The following is a 21,347-nucleotide window of genomic DNA, read 5'->3' on the forward strand; positions in this document are numbered from 1 at the left end:
TCCATAAAAGTTTAATAGAAAGCATAGACCATTTAGATGCGCTCTTACTGTTTAATTCTCATAAAAATGTTAATCTTTATCTCAGTTCTATATAATGGGAGCAAAGTTATTTAACGTCACTTTATGGATCATTTTGTTTAATGTGACCAAACAAAAAATTAAACACACTACTTGGTGTTCATAAAAATAAATGTTTTAAACTGATGAATTTCTTAATGTTCATGCAGTTTGCTGTAACAAAGTTCCCATATCAGTATTGTGGTGAAATATTTTTTCTTGGATATTCATAAGCCGATAATGCCTGTTGAGTGTCCTCTTATAAAGATTAATACTTTATTCTCAATGCACGTTACCCTGACATTAATCATTGTAGGATAGACCAGTGCAGCAGGGGAAGAACAGATGTCGAATTATTGTTGTCTGTAATCATTGTGTATCATACTTATGAGCTACCTTTAGAGCTGGCTTTTGAACAGGAGAGTAGTGATGTAGACTATAGATTTATTAAGGTTGCTCATTAATCAGTGCTCGGAGGTACATGTGACAGGCAATTTGATAAAGATTAACCTTTGCTATTCTGTACTTTCTGATAATTTAAATATAGATGATAAAATATTGAGAATAATATTCAGGTTTGTAGGAAGGATGCATTTAAGGCATCACCTGCTTTGTACATCATATTATTGTAGTGCTGGTTGTAAAATAATTTGCCTGAAATTATCTTTGGATTGCAACCTCTAGGTCATACTGCCTGTAATTAGGGCTGGCTAGAAAACATCAATTTGGTTTTGTGAGAAAAATTTGAGGTTTTGAAAATTGTTTTCATTCTAATACAGAATGAAGCAGAGACCTTTCAAAATGTTTAGTTCCATCCTGGAACTGAGAAACCTTCCTGAAAAATTAGCAATTTTTTTGACAGGAAAAAAACCTTTGTAAACATTTTTTCAACCTGCTCTAGCTGTGATGCATGCTATCAGCAGAGGTGAATTTGTAGTCCAAAGGTAAAGACTTTTGCCTCCCAGCACAAATATTAGGTCTGCTCCTTGAGTGCTGGAAGTGGGAGTGCTTATTGACACAAAAATTACTCTCCCCCTCTAAACGCTACTACTACTGTGAAACGCTTTATATATATATATATTTCCCAATGTATCATAATCACAACTTCCATTTTCTTAGTTCCTGATATTTATTACTTTCAGACTGCTGGAAAATAAGCTTAAGACTGTAGAATTTTTTCTGTGCAGTGTTTTCCCCGCCCCCCCCATAATAGAGGATACCAGCAGGTCCCCGAAAGATCTCATGGCGATGACTGTGACTATAATGTACTTTTATTTGCCTGTGAAAGCTATCATGTCTGGGTAGGAAATCTCCAAGTAGTATAACTATAATTAACTAATGTTACTGTCCCAAACAAGTACAAGTATGGGAGTGAATAACTTTTTTTCAGTGAAGCCTTTGAAATAAAGCTAAGGCCAAATCCAATAGCAGAGTTATCTTCTGTGCAAACTTTTTGTGTGTGTGTGAGAGAGACTGATATTGATTGATGGTGCACCTGAGACATCCTTGACTCCTTGTTTTATCTTCATGTTATATAACCTGCAAAATTTACAAACTACACCGTTCATTTACTCACAGTTTGGTTCTTGGGAAAGCAGATATCCACTGAAATTATGACTGAGAAATTGTGTCAAGTCCTCTTCACTACTTGAAAGGAGCCAGCCCTCAGTATAGAGGTTTATAATTTCAAATGGAAGTAATATGACAAATCAATTTCCTTGTCTCTCAAAGTCAGCTTGCTTACCTTCTCTATTGATCAGTCTCAGCTCCAGGCAACCCACTCAATGCTGATATAACTGCAGTTTTAGATTTCCACATGCTTTGCAGATACTACATTGATCTGTGACCATTCTCTAGTAGTAGGATTTAAAAGGGACATGAAATGTGCAATCCCTAATTAAGGGCTTTTATAATGGTACTGAGTGATGCACCCAGAAGCTTCACAAAGAGAAGTTAGTAGCAGTGGTGCTACTTTATTGAGGACTCTAAGCAGGAATGTTCCCCTCCCCCAAACACATACTAATAATTAATAGGGGCCCCCCTTGAGCTGCTCGGGGCCCCAAAGCAATTGCTTAGTCTGCTTATGCCTAGTGCCGGCTCTGGAAGTTAGTACAGTTACTTCTCCATAGTGCCTGCCAACCATGTGTCAGAATCCTGCTTTTACTCATTTAATTAAAAGCAGTATTCCACAAACTGGTTATTTAAAAAAAAACAAAAAAAAACCCTGCCTATTTTGAGTCTGAGGTAAATGAAGTCCCTCACAATTTAATCTTATTGAATTACTTATGACTACATTACAGCAGCTAGTGTTCAAGAAACCATTTGTTTTGTTCCTTATTAGGAGTTAAACATATTAAAGCATACTTAGTCAGACCTATGAGAGTATGTATAACCTCCTCCATAATGGATTTGATAGGCTGCACCGTGTGATAGATTTTCCAAAAATCTGCAATGTATTACCTCAAAACAGCTTCACAGGAAAATAAAAGTTTGGATTAATATTTATAAGAGTATTTCTTAGCAGCATTTCTAATACTTTCCTTATTTAGCTGATGGCAAGATATTCTTCTATGTCCCATATCCCCATTTTTTCATTGCCATAATCTTTAGTGAATGTGGTTTAGGATCATGTATCTTGAAAACTCACAGCAGACTATTAGGTTAAATACTTATAATTCATTACCTGCCGTGTAAGAGTCTTGTCCAACTTCATATTACATACATTGCTTTCAGATACAATAAAAGATTCTCTCAATGTGCTATATTATTAACGTTTGTTATGCATGTATACATTTTCTTGTCTGGTAGGTAACACAAAATCTTATTAATTTATTATAGACCCCTTAAGGTTTTGTTTGTACTTTTTAAAATGCAGTTTGGGCCACTGTTACGCTATGTTAACTTTTTAGGCTATGTCTACACTTAAAATGCTACCGTAGCACAGCTGCAACTGTGCCACTGTAGAGCTTTAGTGTAGACACTCACTACAGCACCGGGAGGGGTTCTCCCTTCACTGCCCTGAAAGGCAGTAGCTAAGTCAACAGAAGAATTCTTTCGTTGACCTGGTGCTGTCAATACACCAGGTTAGGTTGGCATAGCTACATCTCTTAAGGTGTGTGGATTTTTCACACTCTTGAGAGATGTAGCTATCCTGATGAACGTTTCAAGTGTAGACCATCCCCTGAGCTTTCTAGTCTCTAAAAATATGAATCTATAGATAATACTTACCTGTAAGGTACGTAGAGCCCTATAATGACAATATTTATCTGTGGACATACAGTGCAGGCCTAATAGTTGTGCCCTGAGGCAAACATTTCAACTCTCAAGCTGTGATTCTTCTCCCTTGAAGCCTTATGCCAGAGGCTAAATGACCAAGGATCAGATGAACAGAAATACTGCATTCAAGGGATTCTGCTATTAGCTCTGTAAAGATGAATATTGTTCCTTTGCTAGAAACAAAAAGTCTGAAGCTAATTGAAAGTACTTGCTAATAATTAATGCATTATTTGTGAGACTATAAAATATTAGCCATGCCATTAATTAAAACAGTATTAAAACATAACCATATTACTTTACCTTTTTCATGTGAATGTGACATTTTCTGAAAAATATGCTGCCTATCTTTTTTTTTTTTTAATAACCTAGTCCCTTGTGTAACATAGAGGTACTGTGCTCAACCATTAAAGTGGAGCTTATGCTTCTGCACATGTGTAGTCTCTCGGGGTGATCAAGGTGTAACACAAATGAGCTTTGAGAGATCCCTCCACTGTTTGTCCAGAAAGGCGGTGGATGTAATATTAATTAAATTTTGGGTGTGTGCGGTGGGAGAGGGCTTTGGAAGGAGATGGTTGGAAAGTGTGTCCGTGGCTAAAGGAGAGTAAAATGTTTCACAAAACTATCTGGATTTTCAGCCATCTGATAAGATTAATATGCAGGAAGTGTTGTTTGGAAAAAAATCCCATGAATTTCAGTACCAGGCTGCTTGTATGCATCATCACATAGTTGAGTGATGTTGTGATACATTAGGACTTGATGTTGCCTCGTGCGGTGATATTCTCTGTGGCCAATATCATTACTTGTCCTGGAAGGAAATTCAGAAAAAGTGACAACCAGTTAGTGTGAAGCAGCATTCTCCTCAAGGAATGTAGTGTCTTCCTTATCTGTTCCTCTCTCTCCCCCCGCCCCCGAATACCTCGAGGGCCCATGTTGCTCTTTCAGCTCTGACAAGAATCATCTAGCTTTGCTCCTTTCTGAGGAAGAAGGAACTGTTTCTCTCCACCACCATCCCTGCTTCTCAGTTGGGGTGGGGACATCCACAAAAATCACTGCATTGCTCCAACTCATAATTAAGGGTTCTGTGGCAAGTCGGGACAGGTCCTTACTTCTTGACTACATCCTTCTTCCCCTTAAGGCAAAAACATAATGAAAAAACTTTCCACTCTATTTGCAGCCTAATTTGCAGGGCACATGTTCACTGGATTGTGTCAATGCCTACTTGATAGTGCTTCCTTCTGCCTGAGTATTATAGGGAAGTTGAACAGTCCTATCCGTTCAAAATGTAAAGGTGCTATACAGTTACAGGTGCAAAACTGCATACCTTTTTCCTCGGTTATGCAGTGCCCTGTGCTCAGTTGTGGGTGTGTCATTTACATGATCACAATGCTTAAATACATGTAGTTATCATAAGTAGGAGTAGTCATGTGTTTAAAGTTATGCATATGCTTAAGTACCTTGCTGAATTGGAGCCTGGGGACAAAGCGTGTACCAATCTTTATACTTCAGGTTGTCTAGGGAATGTCTACACTGCAATAAAAGACATGCGGCAGTGAGTCTCAAAGCCTGAGCCAACTGACTCAGTTGACCTGGGCTCTGAGACTCACTGCTGCAGGGATTTTTTTTTGCTGTGTAGTTGTGACCTCTTTATAGCAGAGTACTTTGCCTTTGCTTATGACTGTCTGGTTTTTTGGTTTTTTAACTTTTGCCCAAAATTTGCTCTGGCCTTCTGTCTTCCAGGAAGTTAACTTTTTTTCCTGAAAGTTTTGTTTAAAATATTTGATCTGTTTGCAACATATGTGTGTATACTATGAAATTATGTCAGACATACTTGTAACATTGTATCTTTATATGCAGACTGCAGGGAGATCTTGCTGCCAATGATGACAGATCAGTTGAAGTATCATTTGGAAAGGCAGGAAGACTTGGAGGCTTGCTGCCAACTGCTTAGTAACATCCTGGAAGTCCTTTACAGGAAAGATGTGGTTAGTAACTGATGTTCATACCAATTAGCTCTTAAGAATACCACGTCTTGTGAGTGACCGGAGTGATCATGAAGTAAAGCTGGCAATGACTTAGTTTTTGTCATTTATTTTTGTTCTGAGTTTTTGCTTTCTTTTTCTTTCTTCTCCTCCTCTGGTGTGGTGGTCAGTGGTGAGGTGGTGTGGTCTGATGTTTACTCTTTCACCATGTTGCTCTCTGGCCCCAACGTTTCTCACTTATGACAACCTTTATTCTGGCCAAGAGGAAATGGAATATGGCTCCCTCTGGAGCTCATCCCATAACACCGCTCCAGATATTGGTCAGATACTCACAGGAGTTGAGCATCCTTCCTCCACAGCACTTGCACCTCCTGCCACGTTGGGGAGTGTTTGATGAGTTTGGAACATGAACTCTTCAACCTCTTCATTGCATTGATGCTGGTTTGTTGGGCCAGATTTTGGTCCTTTGGTGGTTGTTCATCAACTAAAGAGGATAAAAACTGAGTGTGCTGTTTGAAATTTGTAGCAGAAAATTTCACTACAGGAAAAAATAGTCTCTTACAAGTCTCTCACTGTAAGAGTAGCTTTAAATGACTTTCTTAGCAACAGGACTTGTTCGAGTTATGGGAAAATCCAAAATGCTGGTGTGATGGTGTGACTGAACAATTTGTCAGGAATTTAAATGTGCAGAAATATCCCCGTGTGATCTATGACATTTAAAAACAATTTGCGGGAAGTAAGCTACTCTTCAGACAGCTCAGTAAAATAAGACAGTCCCCCTCTAGCCAATTCTCTCAAGATATAACTAAATAACTTGACAATGCTTCCTCCTGCCTGAGTATTATCGGGAAGTTGAACAGTCCTATCCATTCAGAATGTAAATTTGCTGTACAATTATACATGCAAAACTGCACAACTTTTTTCTGTTCTGCAGTTTTGGGTGTGTCATTTGCATGATCTCAATTTTTTATTGACTAGACAGTAACTAGGCAAATCTCTCTTCTTTGATGGGGAGCTATAATCTGTTCTGGCTATTTGCCAGCGATAAAGGTTTTTGGACCAGAGGGTTGCTGCCTGAGTCTGGATTCCTATACAGGAGCTGAATAGCTGCCTGCACTTTGGCCAGGGCAAGTTCTAACTTTTTAAAACCTGTCCTTGGTAACTGCATTCTTCTACAATCCCAGATTCCATGGCATCAGGAAGCAGATTACATTAAAAAGACGAGTTTCTGTCTTGACGGCGCAGCAGCCCCTCCCCATTTTTTGCTGTCTGCATCTCTTTCAGCAAGCTGTACTTACTGGCTTTCAGCTCCACCACCTGCTGAGCTGAACCCAGTGGAGAGGGTCTGCATGAGGGGTGGAGGGCAGAATTAGGAGCTGGCTTCTGTTACTGAGAGAGACAACCAACATTTGGGTGAGAGAGGGCTGCTGAGCTGCCGGATGATTGATGCCTATATGCAGGCAGAAAAGGGAGACGGAGGAGCTGTGAGGAAAGGAAGGTGAGAAGGGACACAGAGTAGGAAAGTCCCAGCTTGTCACCATCAAGAAGCTTGGGTGCTGCAGAAGAGTAGTTGCACATACATGTACTGGAGATGAGGGATATTTTTTTCACCTAGGCCAGTGGGAGCCTCTGGAAGTTAAATGCAACTGGTGACCCTTGGGTTATTTTTCTCACTCATTTAAAAAACAACAGCAGCATTTCACAAGAAGGTTTGCACAGCTGTCCAGCAACAGCCTGCAGCATATCCTATTCAGAGAATTGTCTGGCAAAACAATTCAAATGTTGACAAACATAGAGTAGTCCCTAAAGAAAGTTGCATTAGGGCAAGGGAAGGCAAGTAACTTTTAAGGAGCATGTTTACATTGTGAGAGTAGGGGAAGCAAGTACCCTATATTAGTATGATACTTCCCTACCCTCAATCTTTGTGGGGCTTCCTCCCCTTACAAGGTTGGGACATTCATCCCTGATGTGTTCATAAAGGGCATTCACAGTCAACACCAACACCACACTTTTAATGCTTTAAAAAAACAATCCTAGCAGATCACCTCTAAAACCAGAATATATATGAAATAAGTGAGAATCAGTTTGAAAGGCCTTAGTTAAGTTGTTTAATTTATCTGATACACTGTTATTAAGTACACCTCTACCCCAATATAACGCGACCTGATATAACAGGGGTAGGCAACCGATGGCACCGGTGCCAAAGGCGGCACACGAGCTGATTTTTTCAGTGGCACTCACACTGCCCTGGCCACCAGTCTGGGGGACTCTGCATTTTAATTTAATTTTAAATGAAGCTTCTTAAATGTTTTAAAAACCTTATTTAGTTTACATACAACAATAGTTTAGTTATATATTATAGACTTACAGAAAGAGACCTTCTAAAAACATTAAAATGTATTATTGGCACGCAAAACCTTAAATTAGAGTGAATAAATGAAGACTCAGCACAGCACTTCTGAAAGGTTGCCGACCCCTGTGATATAACATGAATTCGGCTATAACGTGGTAAAGTAGCGCTCCGGGCGGGGGCGGGGGGGGCGTGGCTGCGCACTCCGGCAAATCAAAGCAAGTTCGATATAATGCAGTTTCACCTATAACGCAGTAAGATTTTTTGGCTCCTGAGGACAGCGTTATATCGGGGTAGAGGTGTATGCCATGTTTACTTTGATCAGAGACCTTTGATTTTAAATGGTGAAAAAAATGTCTTTGGAAAACTAAATTGTGAACTAACCAAATGCCATAAACATTGTGTTTCCCCCCCAAGGATTTGCTTTTTATTTAGCAGGCAGTAATAAAAAGTCTATTTTCTTTGTGCAGTCTTTGCTTTTAACAAAGACTGTTTTTCATCTTGTTGAGCAGTAGTTGTGAGGAGTTGTAATTGATTTGATTTCAACAGGATAGATGGATTTTAATAACGAGCATCAATATTTGAGTTTTATTGATTGTCTTTTGGTGATGGCTTCCACTAGATTATCTTTTCTCTCCAGGGACCAACACAGCGACATGTCCAGATAATCATGGAGAAGCTATTGAGGACAGTAAATAGAACCGTCATTTCCATGGGACGCGATTCAGAGCTCATTGTAAGTGTCTCTTGACATAAACTTAAGTATTTTTATCACAACTTCTTGCACCTCGCATAATATAGGATTTAAATCCCCGGTGGTAAAAAGCAGTCAAAACCTACTGTAACTCTCTTGTATGTTCAGTAAACTGTAGAGTTTTGGATTATAATTTTTGTGTGGCTTATATTAGGAGGAGAGAGTTCCTATTTAAATTGCCAGTGATCAAATGATGAATTTAATTTGGTATGTTTAACCAAAACTAATTTTATTTTTTGCAATTACAAGATTTTAACTAGCTAAAAATGTTGTGTAAATGAAACAAACTTTTGTTGCTGACATGTAAATCGGACTGGAGGCTTGATTCTGCCAACAGCTATTCGCGTTATTGGTGGTTCAATTGGGGTAATGACTCACGTAGCCATATTGATTTAAATAAGTGAAGGATTGCGGAATATGGCCCTGGCAATTACAACTTTCATATTGAAACAAAGACTTTGGTGTGTGCCCATGCAGGTCCTGAGAAATAATATGGTTATTCCAAGATTATCCATTTGAGAATGCACTGACATAACTTAATATTAGAAGAGCTTAACTTTTGTTCAGTTTTGCTCAACATTATATTTAACAAAGTTTGTTACCTTTTAAAATATTTTGTTTATTGGACCACTTAAATATTCTGCATCAGATGTTTGGCTTCAGTGGAGCTACAGTGCTTTGTATCAGCTGAAGATATGGGCCTTTATTAACTTCTTAAAAAAAATCTGTAAATGTTTGTCACTATTTGCAGCATATATGCACACAGTGAACTTAACTGGTGTAAAAGCTTGCATTTTACGTGAACGGTATTCATTTAAAGTTCTGTACCATTCTGGAACAATTACTTTGGTGTTTCCTACCAATCTGCACACTTTAATGGCTTTGACTCTCTCTTCTTAAAACTTCTTCCCTTACCTCTTCTTTCTCTGTACTGTATTACATCATTAAAAAAATTCCCAAATTGAGAATGTTTTGAATTAACTCTCTCCTCTTTCTCTAATTCCATATTATTCCTTTACCCCAGTCTCTCATTGTGATATCTCCCTTCATCCTTCTGGGCCATCAGTCCGTCCCCTGGACACCATCCTCTCACCCTCTGTCCTCCACTCTTCATCATCTGAAATGATGTTTGTATCCCTAAGAATGATAAAAACCTTTTCTTACTCCTAATTGTCTCTCCAGCTATCATCTTGGCACTTGCTTTCCCACTTCCAACAACATGCTGTCTGTTAATGATTTTGTACCCCCGCCCCCAAATGACAAGGATTAATCCTTGAGTAAGTAAAGTAGCTATAATTCTTATGGAAGAAAAACTTAACATTGAGAAAGCAGACAAAAAGTCATTAGGTCTGAATTGTGTGTGTTTGTATATAATAAAATATGTAGACAGTAGAATGCAGACAAAATATTGTTATTCTTTCTGTGGGTTAAATTGTTTGTAGAAAGATGTATTTATCAAAATTCCTCAATTTTATTTCCCCTCTGCTAAACTGTGATGATGTCTGTATATTTGAAAAGATACAAAAACAGAACAGGATATATTCTGAAGCATTACGTTGTTAGACCCATAGTTAGTTTTTCCTCTTTTTTAGCTGCAGCAAAATGTATTTGCAAGTTTAAGTCTTGCATATATATATTTTTAACTAAGCGCAATTGTATTAAAAATGCACACTGTGAACATGAACATAGCCTGAAAGCATTACATCTGAACACACTATAATTATTTAATGAATGCTGACAGCATCAGGAATTTTTAAGAGGGCACTTACTATTTAAAATTCAGTGCATTTCTAAAAGCATCTCTCGGTAATCAACCAATAATGATTCATTTTTGTGGTGTCAATAAAGTAGTAAGATGGAAATGCAACCAATACTTAGTATGCATAACCTTACCCTTCCTGGATCAGCATCAGATTGAGATTTATGCATTAAATTTTTTTGACTTGAAAGTTGCAACTAGAATTTAGATTAGAGAATAGATCATAGCAGAACAAATAGAAGAAAAAGCATTTTCTAGACAAAGAACCATAAAGAAGGATAGTTTAGGTGATGGCGTTTTTTTAAAGTAATGTATCACAAATCATATATCATTCATTTCTTACATAAAATATCTATACAGGTGTTGTAGTAGTTGAATCTAAATCATTTTTCACCTTGAAAAAATGACTATATATTTCACCTCTTATTTAAAATTTATTGCACTGGTAATAATATGGAATTTGCATATTATGTATTTGCAAAGCTATTGGAAGATTTTTGATGATGCTTGCTTCTTCTTTAAAAGAAGACAATATGTTAATTATGATACAAATTTACATCTTGATTCTGCAAATATTCACTCCTGAGTGGTTCTGCTTGAGTAGCCCCGATGAATACAATGGAACTACATGTCTGAACAAGGATTTGCAGGATTGGGCCCAATACGACAAAAGTTAATCAGATAACATTGGTTTTGCATTACACATTCTTTTCATAAGTTGGTTTTGAGATCAGTGGGTTTTTTATTTGGTATTCTTAGATGCACTGTAATGGGTGCTTTTTATGTATAAATATCCAACACGGTGTTCTTTTGTTGGTGCTTTAATTTGTATAGATAATACTCTTTACAAACGTTTCCAAGTTCTGAACTGTGTAGAAGTATGCAGTATGCCCCAAAGTATGTGCATGTGTCTGTGTCTGTACTTGAGAGCCTAGCATTTTGGATGTCAACAGGGGATTTTAACAGAATTCAACTATTGAAGGTAGAATGGAGTTGCCTTGAAACAGAGGGAGTAAAGGTATGTTGATGATGGTTATTTTTTTAAATACAGTGTGTTTTCTGATCACAAGACAAAGAGCATCAGTAGGACATGAAATTTGTAGATAAGCACTAATATAACATGCAAATATTCGCTGTTGCAAGAGAATATATAATTCAAGAGTCTGGTTATGAAACTATAAATAATTTAATACTAAGTCTCGGTTTCAGCTTTTTTGAGAATTTGTGACTATTCAAAAAGACTTATTTTCTCTGTCTTATAACTTATGGATATGATTGAAAATCTTGATTTGTTAAATTGATTCAACAAAAGTATTGACAGTAGATGCTTCTGTTGTACATAATGGGCCCAGATACCTATGTCTAACATGGGATACACGTACTATATGTCACAAACTTACATTCCACATGTGAGCACAGTAACAAATTTTAGAGATCAGAACATTTTAATTTTTTCTTCTTTGTTACATTTAAAATTTGCAGGGACTCTGGAAACCTCATGACCCCCCCCCCCAAAAAAAAAACCCCTCCCTTGGGGTTTTTTTTTTAACCATTTTTATCGTAAATGTGTTTTTGCTATAAAAGCTAAATCTGTTTTGATCGTTTAGTTTTATCTCCAGATCATTTTTTCCCCAGCCTTCACCAGGGTTTGAAAACCTTCAGAAACCTTCTAGTCCGAGAATGAAGCTCACTAGCTAGTTGGTAAAACGAATACCAATTTCTATCAGTTTATCTCTTTGATGCTCAGGTGAAGAGAGTCATGAGTAGTTACTGGAATATGATATGGACCATGATTTTTGCAAGATAACCCATGGCCTTCGTTGTCACAAGTGACTCTGTACACTTACACCCAGTCTCCAGTGTCTGTCTTCATCAAGTCTTCCAGTCTCCTCTCACTTTCTTTTTTGGTTTCTTCTGCTATCTGTAGTCATTCTGTCCACACTAGATTATTTATTTATTTCATTTTAGTATGGAAGAGCCAATAAAGGCTTAATGTATATAGCTGCAGCAAGATTTTGCTTTGACAGAACCAGGATCTTTAAGCTTCTCTGGTGCTGAAAAACAGGTTGCTTTAAAAAAAAAAATGATAAATGGAAAGAACTGTGAGTGTCCTGTAAATACATTTTAGAATTTCTGATGCTCTCTTCTAGGCACTTTTGAGAAGTATTATAAGTCCAAAAATCACGAAGACCCACACTTTACTCAAAAACACCTCCTCAATATGTTTCCTTCAATGAAAATAAATAGATGGACTTTTCAGTATTTGCTATTTTGGATCTTTGCTTATAAAATTTGAGGAATTTTAACTCTATGAATCATGTGGTACAGTGAGTGCCAAAGTCTTGGGCAGAAGGTTTGCAATATTATTTTCTTCATTGGTTACTGCAAAGTAAAAAATAGTATTTACTTGTGGTACAATGTAATTTTTTTTCTCATACACATTTCAAATTACTCATTACAAGCTATTGCAAAAATTAAGACTTTGTTCCATCACTATTATCTAGCTTTTTGTGCATTGAAGTATGAATTGAATATCATCATGAATGGAGCAATGGACATGGAATATACATATAATATACCAAGTTTTACCTCGAGACTGCATTCAGTTACATAAATTGGCAGCATATTTCCAGCAGCTACAGTTGTACTTTACTGATACTGAAATAATGCTAAGAAATGTTTCAGGCCTTCTGCTTCATCCTAGTATAGCAGAGCTGTAAACATACTACCATTATATTATTGGTGGTAATCACAGCCATGAAATTAAGAGTAGTACGTACTGTGTGCTATTACATTAGATTAATGCAATTTTAACAGCTTGATTTCAAAATGCTTATGAAAAAATAATCTATTAAGTTTTTAAATGTAATGTAGCATTAAAACATTGAAGAAAGTAAAGAATGCATAGCCAGTTATTCTGTTTGTTCATTGCATAGCATCTTATCTGAAGCAAGAAAAACCAAACACTTTGTACTTGTGTTTTTTAGTTTTAATCATGATTTTTTTTCATTTTACCCTGATTATAAAGTATTTTACAGTGATTAATTTTAAGAAAACAAGTGGTACTTACATGAATTGTTTCCTAATAATAATTTCAAAGCATAGGAATGTCACTGTTGCTTAATGGGAATTATGCAGACTTAGAAAACATTGTCCATGTAATATGAAAACAGTAAGTAATGCAAAATCACTGCAGTATTTATTGATTAGAAAGTAATTAAAGCATATTATGGAAGCAGTGCAAATAGTAAATTTAGTGTCTGAGAATGCATGATATTGCCAATGAATTTAGCAGCAAAATTACATAATATGCTACAGTAATAGTGGTGATGTTTCCTTTGTCATAATGTTGTTCCTGCTTTTTATCACATGTATCACATTAGGGTGGAAACAGTTCTAGGTCAGTCACATACCATATGTAGCTAAAAGTTATAAGAATTAAATATTCCTCTCAAGATCTAAATCGAGTCTGTGTGATCCTAAATGTAATACAATATGATGCGTTTAACACACTTGAAAAAACATTTTATTACAAATTACATAGTATGGTATGGTTCAACACAATATGTATTTACTATGCATGTTAGCTTTTTCTTTTTAAAAAAATGTAAAAAATTAAAAATCTGCAACTTGTTTAAGAAAATAGTCTGGACATGTAGAGAACACTCAGTGATAACTCATTTTTTTAGCTCTTAAATATTTCACCAAGGAATCCTTCTTTTTCATTCTGAACGCCTGTATAATACTAGTTTTGGGTATGACTCAATAACCAAGCATAAAAACATTTATAGAGTTTTGCATCAGAGTCCTTGCACACAAGAATATTTAGAATGGATTTTTAATAAGACTGTCTTATTAGTTGGCATTAACCATCTGTAAAGAATCCCGTTTGTGAGATGTTTCTCAGTGTTTTAAAAAATATACTTGACATGTATGATATTTTCTTTGTAAGTGTGACACTATACTTTGAAGTATAGCACTGTTTTAAAATACTGAATGTGTGTGTTTTTTCTACATATGCCCATATTCGAGACATTGTCCTGTTTAGGAAAAATAAGTACATAAATTATATATATATAAGTAATGCTTAGAAATAGTTGGAATTTTTAAAACAAGATGGGATATCTAGTAAACAGTTTTATAACTTTAATTAATTAAAAACAGTAAAAAATACATGAAACATTTTTTCCCACATGAAACAATTGCACTTCCTTCATAGCACACCTTTTCTTATCCTTTATCTCTCACAAAAATATTTTAGAATACTGTTTACTTATGTACAAGGATTTGTAGCCCTCTTGACATTTACTACAAAGGTGAGTTTTTCATTAAAGCATCCAGTTGAAATAGTTTTGAAGTGGACATAAACAGTTTCACATATACTGTATGTACTCACATTAACTTTCTGTTTACTTTGAAGACAAAGACCACACTGCTTGCTTCAGGATCTTTGTAGAATTAATAGTACTTAAAAATGGATTTGATGTTGAGGTAAGGGGGGAAAAAGAGTTGAACATAAACATCTCTAAGTTTATTTAGTAGGTGCAGACTCTTCTGTTAGGGATTCATTTATTCCACCTTTTTGCTGCATCTAAAGACTGAAAAATTCACATCTTAATGCTGCCTTGGGATATGAAATTGCAGAGCCAGTACCTTGTATCCCAGTTTTTGTCACGTGAGTGTGCACTACTCAAATGATTTAACTAAAAGAAAAAAGAAACAAAATTCCCAATCCCTGTCATTACAAGAGTTTTCCAGATGGTCACCTAGATTAGGGTTTTTTAATGACAGTGCTTAATATGGAAAGGGAAAAGATTGCAGTGTATAACTGATAGTGGATTTAAAGTGTTACTGTTTTTAAAAATCTAAGAAGAAATTTGATTCACAGCTTTCCCCCCTAAGTGTGATTGAATAGTACAGTTAATATATTACTTTAATATAAATGATATTATGTTGGTCTGGAAATTGATCTTAGAAGCTCAGCTAAATAAATAACTATTAAAGTTTCCAGGCCCTTCTGAACTCTTGTAATAAAGCATAATGCGTACTATGAAATTTCTAGCACCCTCTACAATAGTGTACAGTTTTTCTGACGATTGAATTACAAAAAGGATTTAAAGTGTGGCAACTGCCAACAATCTATCATTTTACTATTATCCATATTATTTTTTTCATATTCTGTGCCAGAATATAGCATTTTGGCCTTTGGGTACCAAAATATAAAAATGAGATCTAAGAAAGCTTAGTGTCCCATAGCTTCGACCCTGTCAACTTTTAGCGATTAAAGGTGTGTCCTGACTTCGGGTGGTTTCTGGCTGCTCATCCTTTAAAATGAGCAGTAAATATGTCATAAGTCCGGTGATAAATATGACACTAAATTAGAGGTGTCAATATGACGCTGAGATGTAATAACTTGGTTTAACTCTACAGCACATGAAGGCAAATACACATATATAGTCACATCATAGAGATTATTCATGGTCTTGGACCATTTGAAAAGTTGTGCTTTCTCCAGGATATTATGTGCTAAAAATTGCACTTCTCATGACCCCCACCTATTTGGAAAATTAAATGTAAAATTGAAGATCTTTGCAAACACAAGGCTTGCATTTTTTCCTTATTAATGTTTAAAATGAAACAGAACATAAAAAGGCTTAAAAATAGTTATTTTAGCTGTGTGCAGGATGCCATTTACCAGGTTGAAACGTAACACTTGCAGATCTAAGGAGGGTGGTGGTGGTGGGAACATAGTTTTGCTTGTCATCTTTGTCTATACAAATTTCAATTCTGATTTTACATCCCACATTGGTGAACTGCAAATAAAAGTTGGCAAGGTATGATTTAATGCCTTGCTCATGAACATTAGTTTATAGGTACAAAGGCCTTTTTGGTACATATGGTGAGAACTGAATGCTGCCCATAATAACCAGAGTAACAGTGGCTAATAACACTGATCAATTACCAAGATCCCTTTTTAGATGATTAACTGAATTCCAAATATGTTTCAAAGAAGGCCTTAAACTCCATAGCTAATGGACTTAGTTAAAGAAACCAGAGTTTCCATCTTCCATGCTTTTTTGATTCAGTTTTGGATTTTTGTTTGGGAGTTGAGGAGTAACTCTCCTGAGAATAAGGCAAAGGTGCAACCTGAGTTTCCTCAATAGGATGAAGTTTTCTCAGAACCGGCTGTAGTTTGTCTTCCTGCTGTTTAAAATCCAACTCCACACTAAGGGGAAAAAAATGCAATTAAGTGCTAAATTATTATGATATAATGATTTCAATTAAGACAACATCCAACACTGATATCCAAGTGCAAAGGTATTAACAGTATATACAAAAGAAATATAAACTAGATCTCTGTAACTCCAACAAATGTGAATTTGGAAAAAAAAAATCCTTGTACCACAAAGAAAAATATGAATTCTGGCCACGTTCAGAGATGATTCCATAGTAACTTGCTATGTGGCAGATCATATAATCATCCGACTAGAAGGGACCTCGAGAAGTCATCTAGTCCAGTTCCCTGCACTCATAGCAGGACTAAGTATTATCTAGACCATCCCTGACAGGTGTCTGTCTAACCTGCTCTTAAAAAATTCCAGTGATGGAGATTCTACAACCTCCTTAGGCAATTTCATCCGTGGAGTCTGGAAACACTTCCCTATTGGCCTGCCACCCTTATTCCAATTCATGTGGAGATTACCCTCCCAGGGATCTCAGACTCAGCTATCAGTAGGGCTCAACCCACTGGTGGCATAGTTCTAGTGGGGCCAAAGCTGGTGGAGAAGGACATACTTCCTCTTTGATATTTTGGGATCTGTGTAAATCTCTTGGGATTTGTGAGGTGTGGGAGCAGCTCCTTGCATCTTTTTCCACAGGTGGGTGTTATTTCTATGTACGTTACAGTGACTTCAGGTTCCTTGATGCTCAAGCTTCCTAGCACACACTAATTGCCTCTGAACTTGGCCATATTTCTGGCAGCATAATCTAAAGTACACTTGACCTACTGCCAATAATAGCCCTTCCAAGTCAAAAACATGCCTGAGTCTTTATTTTGATTGCAAGACAAAACATCTGTTGTAGATCCACATTTTTATTTAAAGAAAAAAGTTGTTTCAGTAGATCTAGGGTGTACTTTTTGCCACATATTATAGTAAAAAAAATCTATTTATAATCTATTATATTTATAAAATCTATTACTCATTCAACAATTTAAAACTAACACCTGAAAGTAAATTTAAACTCATAAAATATGCATCCTAAATTGTAAGCAGTTTGTGGAGTGGACAACCTTGCAGACTGCCCTGTAGTTAAGAAAAAAGATGCAGATGAATTTATAGCCCTAGGATCAACATACAGCACTAAAGAACATTTCAAATTTAGTTTGCAAAAACAAAGAAATGCAATCTTAAGATGCAGCAAAAGGGTGAATAAAAATGGGAATTTGGCACAGTAATCCATGCCAAATAAGAGTCTCAAAAGCTCTGAATGAAGCAGAAACGATCTTGTTCAAATGCATGTAATATAGCTGTATGTGGAGAAAGTTGACAGTGGGCCTTCTCACCTCACTCTGTGTGTTAGGGAGCACAGCAGGATTTTGGAAAGAGAATTAGGGGACAGGGCAGGGTCAGGCTTAGGGACGAATTTGAGAGATAGCAAGGGGTTTACTGATGGCCAATGGGAGCTACTGGAAGCAGTGGCCAGCACGTCCCTCGGCCTGTGGTGCTTCCAGAAGCTCCCATTGGTCTGGAGCGGCGAACAATGGCCAGTGGGAACCGCGATTGGCCGAACCTGTGCACGTGGCAGGTAAACAAACCGGCCCGGCCTGCCAGGGGGCTTTCCCTGTGCAAGCAGCAGAACAAGTTTGGGAACCACTAGCTTAGAGCATTAAACCACATTTTCCCACTGAGGTACACTGCCTCCTGGGAGTTGTAGTTTGAAACCCTGATGCCCGACTTTCTTTCATGTCTCTTTTTTGGGACAGAATGAAATATTCTGATTCAGGTTGAACAGATCCTAAATCAAATATTTAATTTCTATTTGACATGAAAAAAAAATCAAACTTTTCCCTGTAGAAACTTCAATTTTGTAGAACTGCATTTTCCGCTGGAAAATCATTGCAATAGAAAATTCCCAACCAGCTCTAATAATTAGAGAAGGATGAATGTTACTAGGTTTATAAACAAGATTCTTGTGAACTTGGGTCTTGGTATCTCAAGCAACCTTTCCTCTCATTAAATTTTTTTTTAAAAAGCAGCTGAATTTAACATTCTCTCTCTCTCTCTCTCTGTCTGTCTCTCACACACACACACACACACACACACACACACACACACACACACACACACACACACACACACACACACACCCACCCACCCACCATATACTAAAACGGGAGACCCCAACTCCTTCCCCAACCTCAAGCTGCATGAGATGTAAAGCCTTGTTGATTCATACCTAACGTTATGTTTTAAAGAGTTTCTAGGGAAATTTTTTTAGATATGCTGGGTGTTTGGGAGTCATTATGCCTCCAGCCATTGGAAGGTTTTGGTGTATTTTAGCTCCTATGTAGCACTTTGCAGATATTGAGCGCTTCTCACTACAATCCTGTGAGGTAGCTAAATGTTATCCTCATTTTACAGATGGGAAAAGAAAACCAGAGAGGTTAAGTGACTTACTAAGAGGAACTGGTGTCAGAGCTCGCAAGAATCCACCTGCAGGACGTCCCTTTGAAATCAGTGGGCTCTGCACCAGTGTGAGGATCCATTTATGTGGATCATAAACACAGGAGAATGGCCTAGTTTGTTAAATTGTGGAGAATGTCTAAATGTGTTCTAGGCTTCAATATAAGTATGGACATTCCTGTCAGTTTGAAATCTTTACATAGCCTTTCTGATTGCCAGTATAAGAGAAAAGTAAATACACTTCTAAGAATGGAGACACTTCAAAGTGGATATTGAGTATTAATCTAACAGTATGAAAGACATGTTAAAAATTGTAACATAAAAAAAAAATTCTGTTGCTTCAGACTGACCGAATATTGAATATCTATTAAGCAGATACATTGGGTAATCTCACTGCAGAACCATGTAATTACAGAGTAATATAATCCAGCTCCTTGTTAACAAAATGGCAAGACTATGTGGATGACAAATTGTTGTTTGCAGTTTAGCTGCACTGCTAGCAAAAGAAAGCTAGAAAGAAAGCTGTGGTTTGGTTAAAAGGTTGGGATACATTGAGTGTGTGTGCATGCTGTGTGTTTATTTCCAAAAATAAAACTGGAAAAATCAGCATGGCAATTAAAAATATCTTACATAGAAAAAGAACAAATTTTGCATTACAGGTCTGTTCATTATGATGGGGTGCAAACCTGGGCAGAATTTGGCTTGCAATGTTAGCATCAGCTTACCTGAATAAATGTATAAAATATGCAGTTCAGCTCTAACTGGGGAAAAATGTTTTTCACCTAGCCCAATATGTTTTTATCATGTTCTGTTATGTTCACCAATGCAAAGCTTTTTTTAAAATTAAGGTCGATTTTAGACTTCAAAGATAATTCTTAAAATCATTTATAACCTGTTAAACAAATTTTTTATAATCAGTTTTTATTACAAAATGTTTACTGACTGCAAGATAAAAGCTTATGCGGTTTTAATTCCTGTGAGGAAAAGCATATTTGGGTTAGAAACTATTGTTATTCTGTACTGCATAAAACCATCTGTACTGCATCTCAGGCTGTTTTTATCAGTTGGCATCAAAATAACAATGTGTTATTTTGAAGAGAGTGAGAGAATACTAACACTTATATCCTGTCACCTTTTATAAATGTATAGGTTTTACAGGAGAATGGCTTGTTGGCTCAAAAGATAAATGCATTTAAATTAGAATTTTCTTTTATTCCTGTAACCTTCCATGCAAATAACTTGTCTGATGGCAAATTAATGACTTAATACATTTTTGTTTCACAATGTTAAAATATGCAAAGTCTTTTATAATGCAGTAAAATATAGCTGGTCACGTGTTATCTATCTATCTAGATAACTATAGCTATGCTTATCGATAGTTACACACATGCTTATATGTCCAGCTATATTTTTATATAATATGTATTTTGGTGATGGTATAATTAGGATGCTGTTCTTAAGAGATTGAAAATGAGAATTTGAAAGCCATGAGTATTGATGAATTTATACAAGTATTTTTAACTGAATATTTCTGAACTAGTCTAATAACTAACATTTAAATTTTTAAGACATGCAAGACTTCAGCTAATGGGAGCTGCTCTAAATACTGAGGTTTACTTACAGTAAATGCTGCTTTGGCCGTACACTTTGCTCAGCTGTTACGAGCATTATGCTGCTGATACAGACGTGTCAGTGTACTTTTAAAAGAAGCCGGACTAAAATGTAAGCTGTTTACAGTTGACCTCAAAATGTTTGGCTGTGTATACAAGTACTGCTTAAAAAATAAATAACATTTTGAAAGCTTACAAACAGGAATGTCAGGGACATTGTTTTTGTTTGTCTTGTCCCATTGCCTTGACTTCCATATTAGCAAACTCTGTCTGTGACTCTTCAGTCTTGGCCTCTCACTCCACTGAGCCTGCACTTGCGTCCTCTTTCTGGCCAAGTCCAACAGCTTTTCCTTAATCTTCTTTTTCTGTGACCTGTCCATCATGTTAACATAGTGGATGTACCATTATTGTAGTTTTCTCCTGCTTTGCCTTTCAAAATTCTGGGCTTGGTTGGCTTTAGTTACATCTAGGCTATTGCTAAAAAATTGCCATTTCCTCCTCTACAATATATCCCAATGTATCCCTCCTCCTTTATCCCTACTTCCAAACACTTATCTCTTACCTAGACTGTTTCAACCTTCTTTCTGATCTTACCTGATTTCCACACTGCACCCTTCTAGAGTATCCAAAGTACCATTGCCAATGTCATCTCCTGCTGCTCTGGCCACATCATCCCCACTCGAGTCCCTTTATTTTCCTCATCTTCATCAATATCATATTGAAACCCCTTGCCTTTGTCTTCAGGGAGCTGCAGATCTTTGACCATGCTTCGATGTTACCTGTTACCACTCTTCTGCTTGAATTCTACCCTCTGATAATCTTGCATACCTTCATGCCTCTTTTCTCCCAGGCTGTCCTCTGTGCCTTAATTATCCTTG

The 21,347-nt window shown here is 36.6% G+C and overlaps 2 protein-coding genes across 9 annotated transcripts in view; one reads left to right on the forward strand and one right to left on the reverse strand.

Annotated features, from left to right (window-relative positions):
- DOCK1 (dedicator of cytokinesis 1) overlaps positions 1-21,347 on the forward strand; it is a 521,945-nt gene that overhangs the window by 159,656 nt on the left and 340,942 nt on the right. For all 4 annotated transcript variants that reach the window (XM_039480741.1, XM_039480742.1, XM_039480743.1 and 1 more), the window contains exons 26-27: positions 5,188-5,315; positions 8,303-8,398. In XM_039480741.1, the coding sequence (XP_039336675.1) occupies positions 5,188-5,315; positions 8,303-8,398 (224 nt within the window). The remainder of the gene's footprint in view (positions 1-5,187; positions 5,316-8,302; positions 8,399-21,347) is intronic.
- Positions 14,594-21,347, reverse strand: part of INSYN2A (inhibitory synaptic factor 2A) — a 74,342-nt gene continuing 67,588 nt past the window's right edge. For 3 of the 5 annotated variants that reach the window (XM_039480748.1, XM_039480745.1, XM_039480747.1), the window contains one exon: positions 14,594-16,401. In XM_039480748.1, the coding sequence (XP_039336682.1) occupies positions 16,218-16,401 (184 nt within the window). In that variant the 3' untranslated portion in view covers positions 14,594-16,217. The remainder of the gene's footprint in view (positions 16,402-21,347) is intronic. The other 2 variants (XM_039480755.1, XM_039480750.1) reach the window with 1 other exon arrangement.

The sequence above is a fragment of the Mauremys reevesii genome, linkage group 7 (assembly GCF_016161935.1).
Source record: "Mauremys reevesii isolate NIE-2019 linkage group 7, ASM1616193v1, whole genome shotgun sequence".
Taxonomy (NCBI): Eukaryota; Metazoa; Chordata; order Testudines; family Geoemydidae; genus Mauremys; species Mauremys reevesii.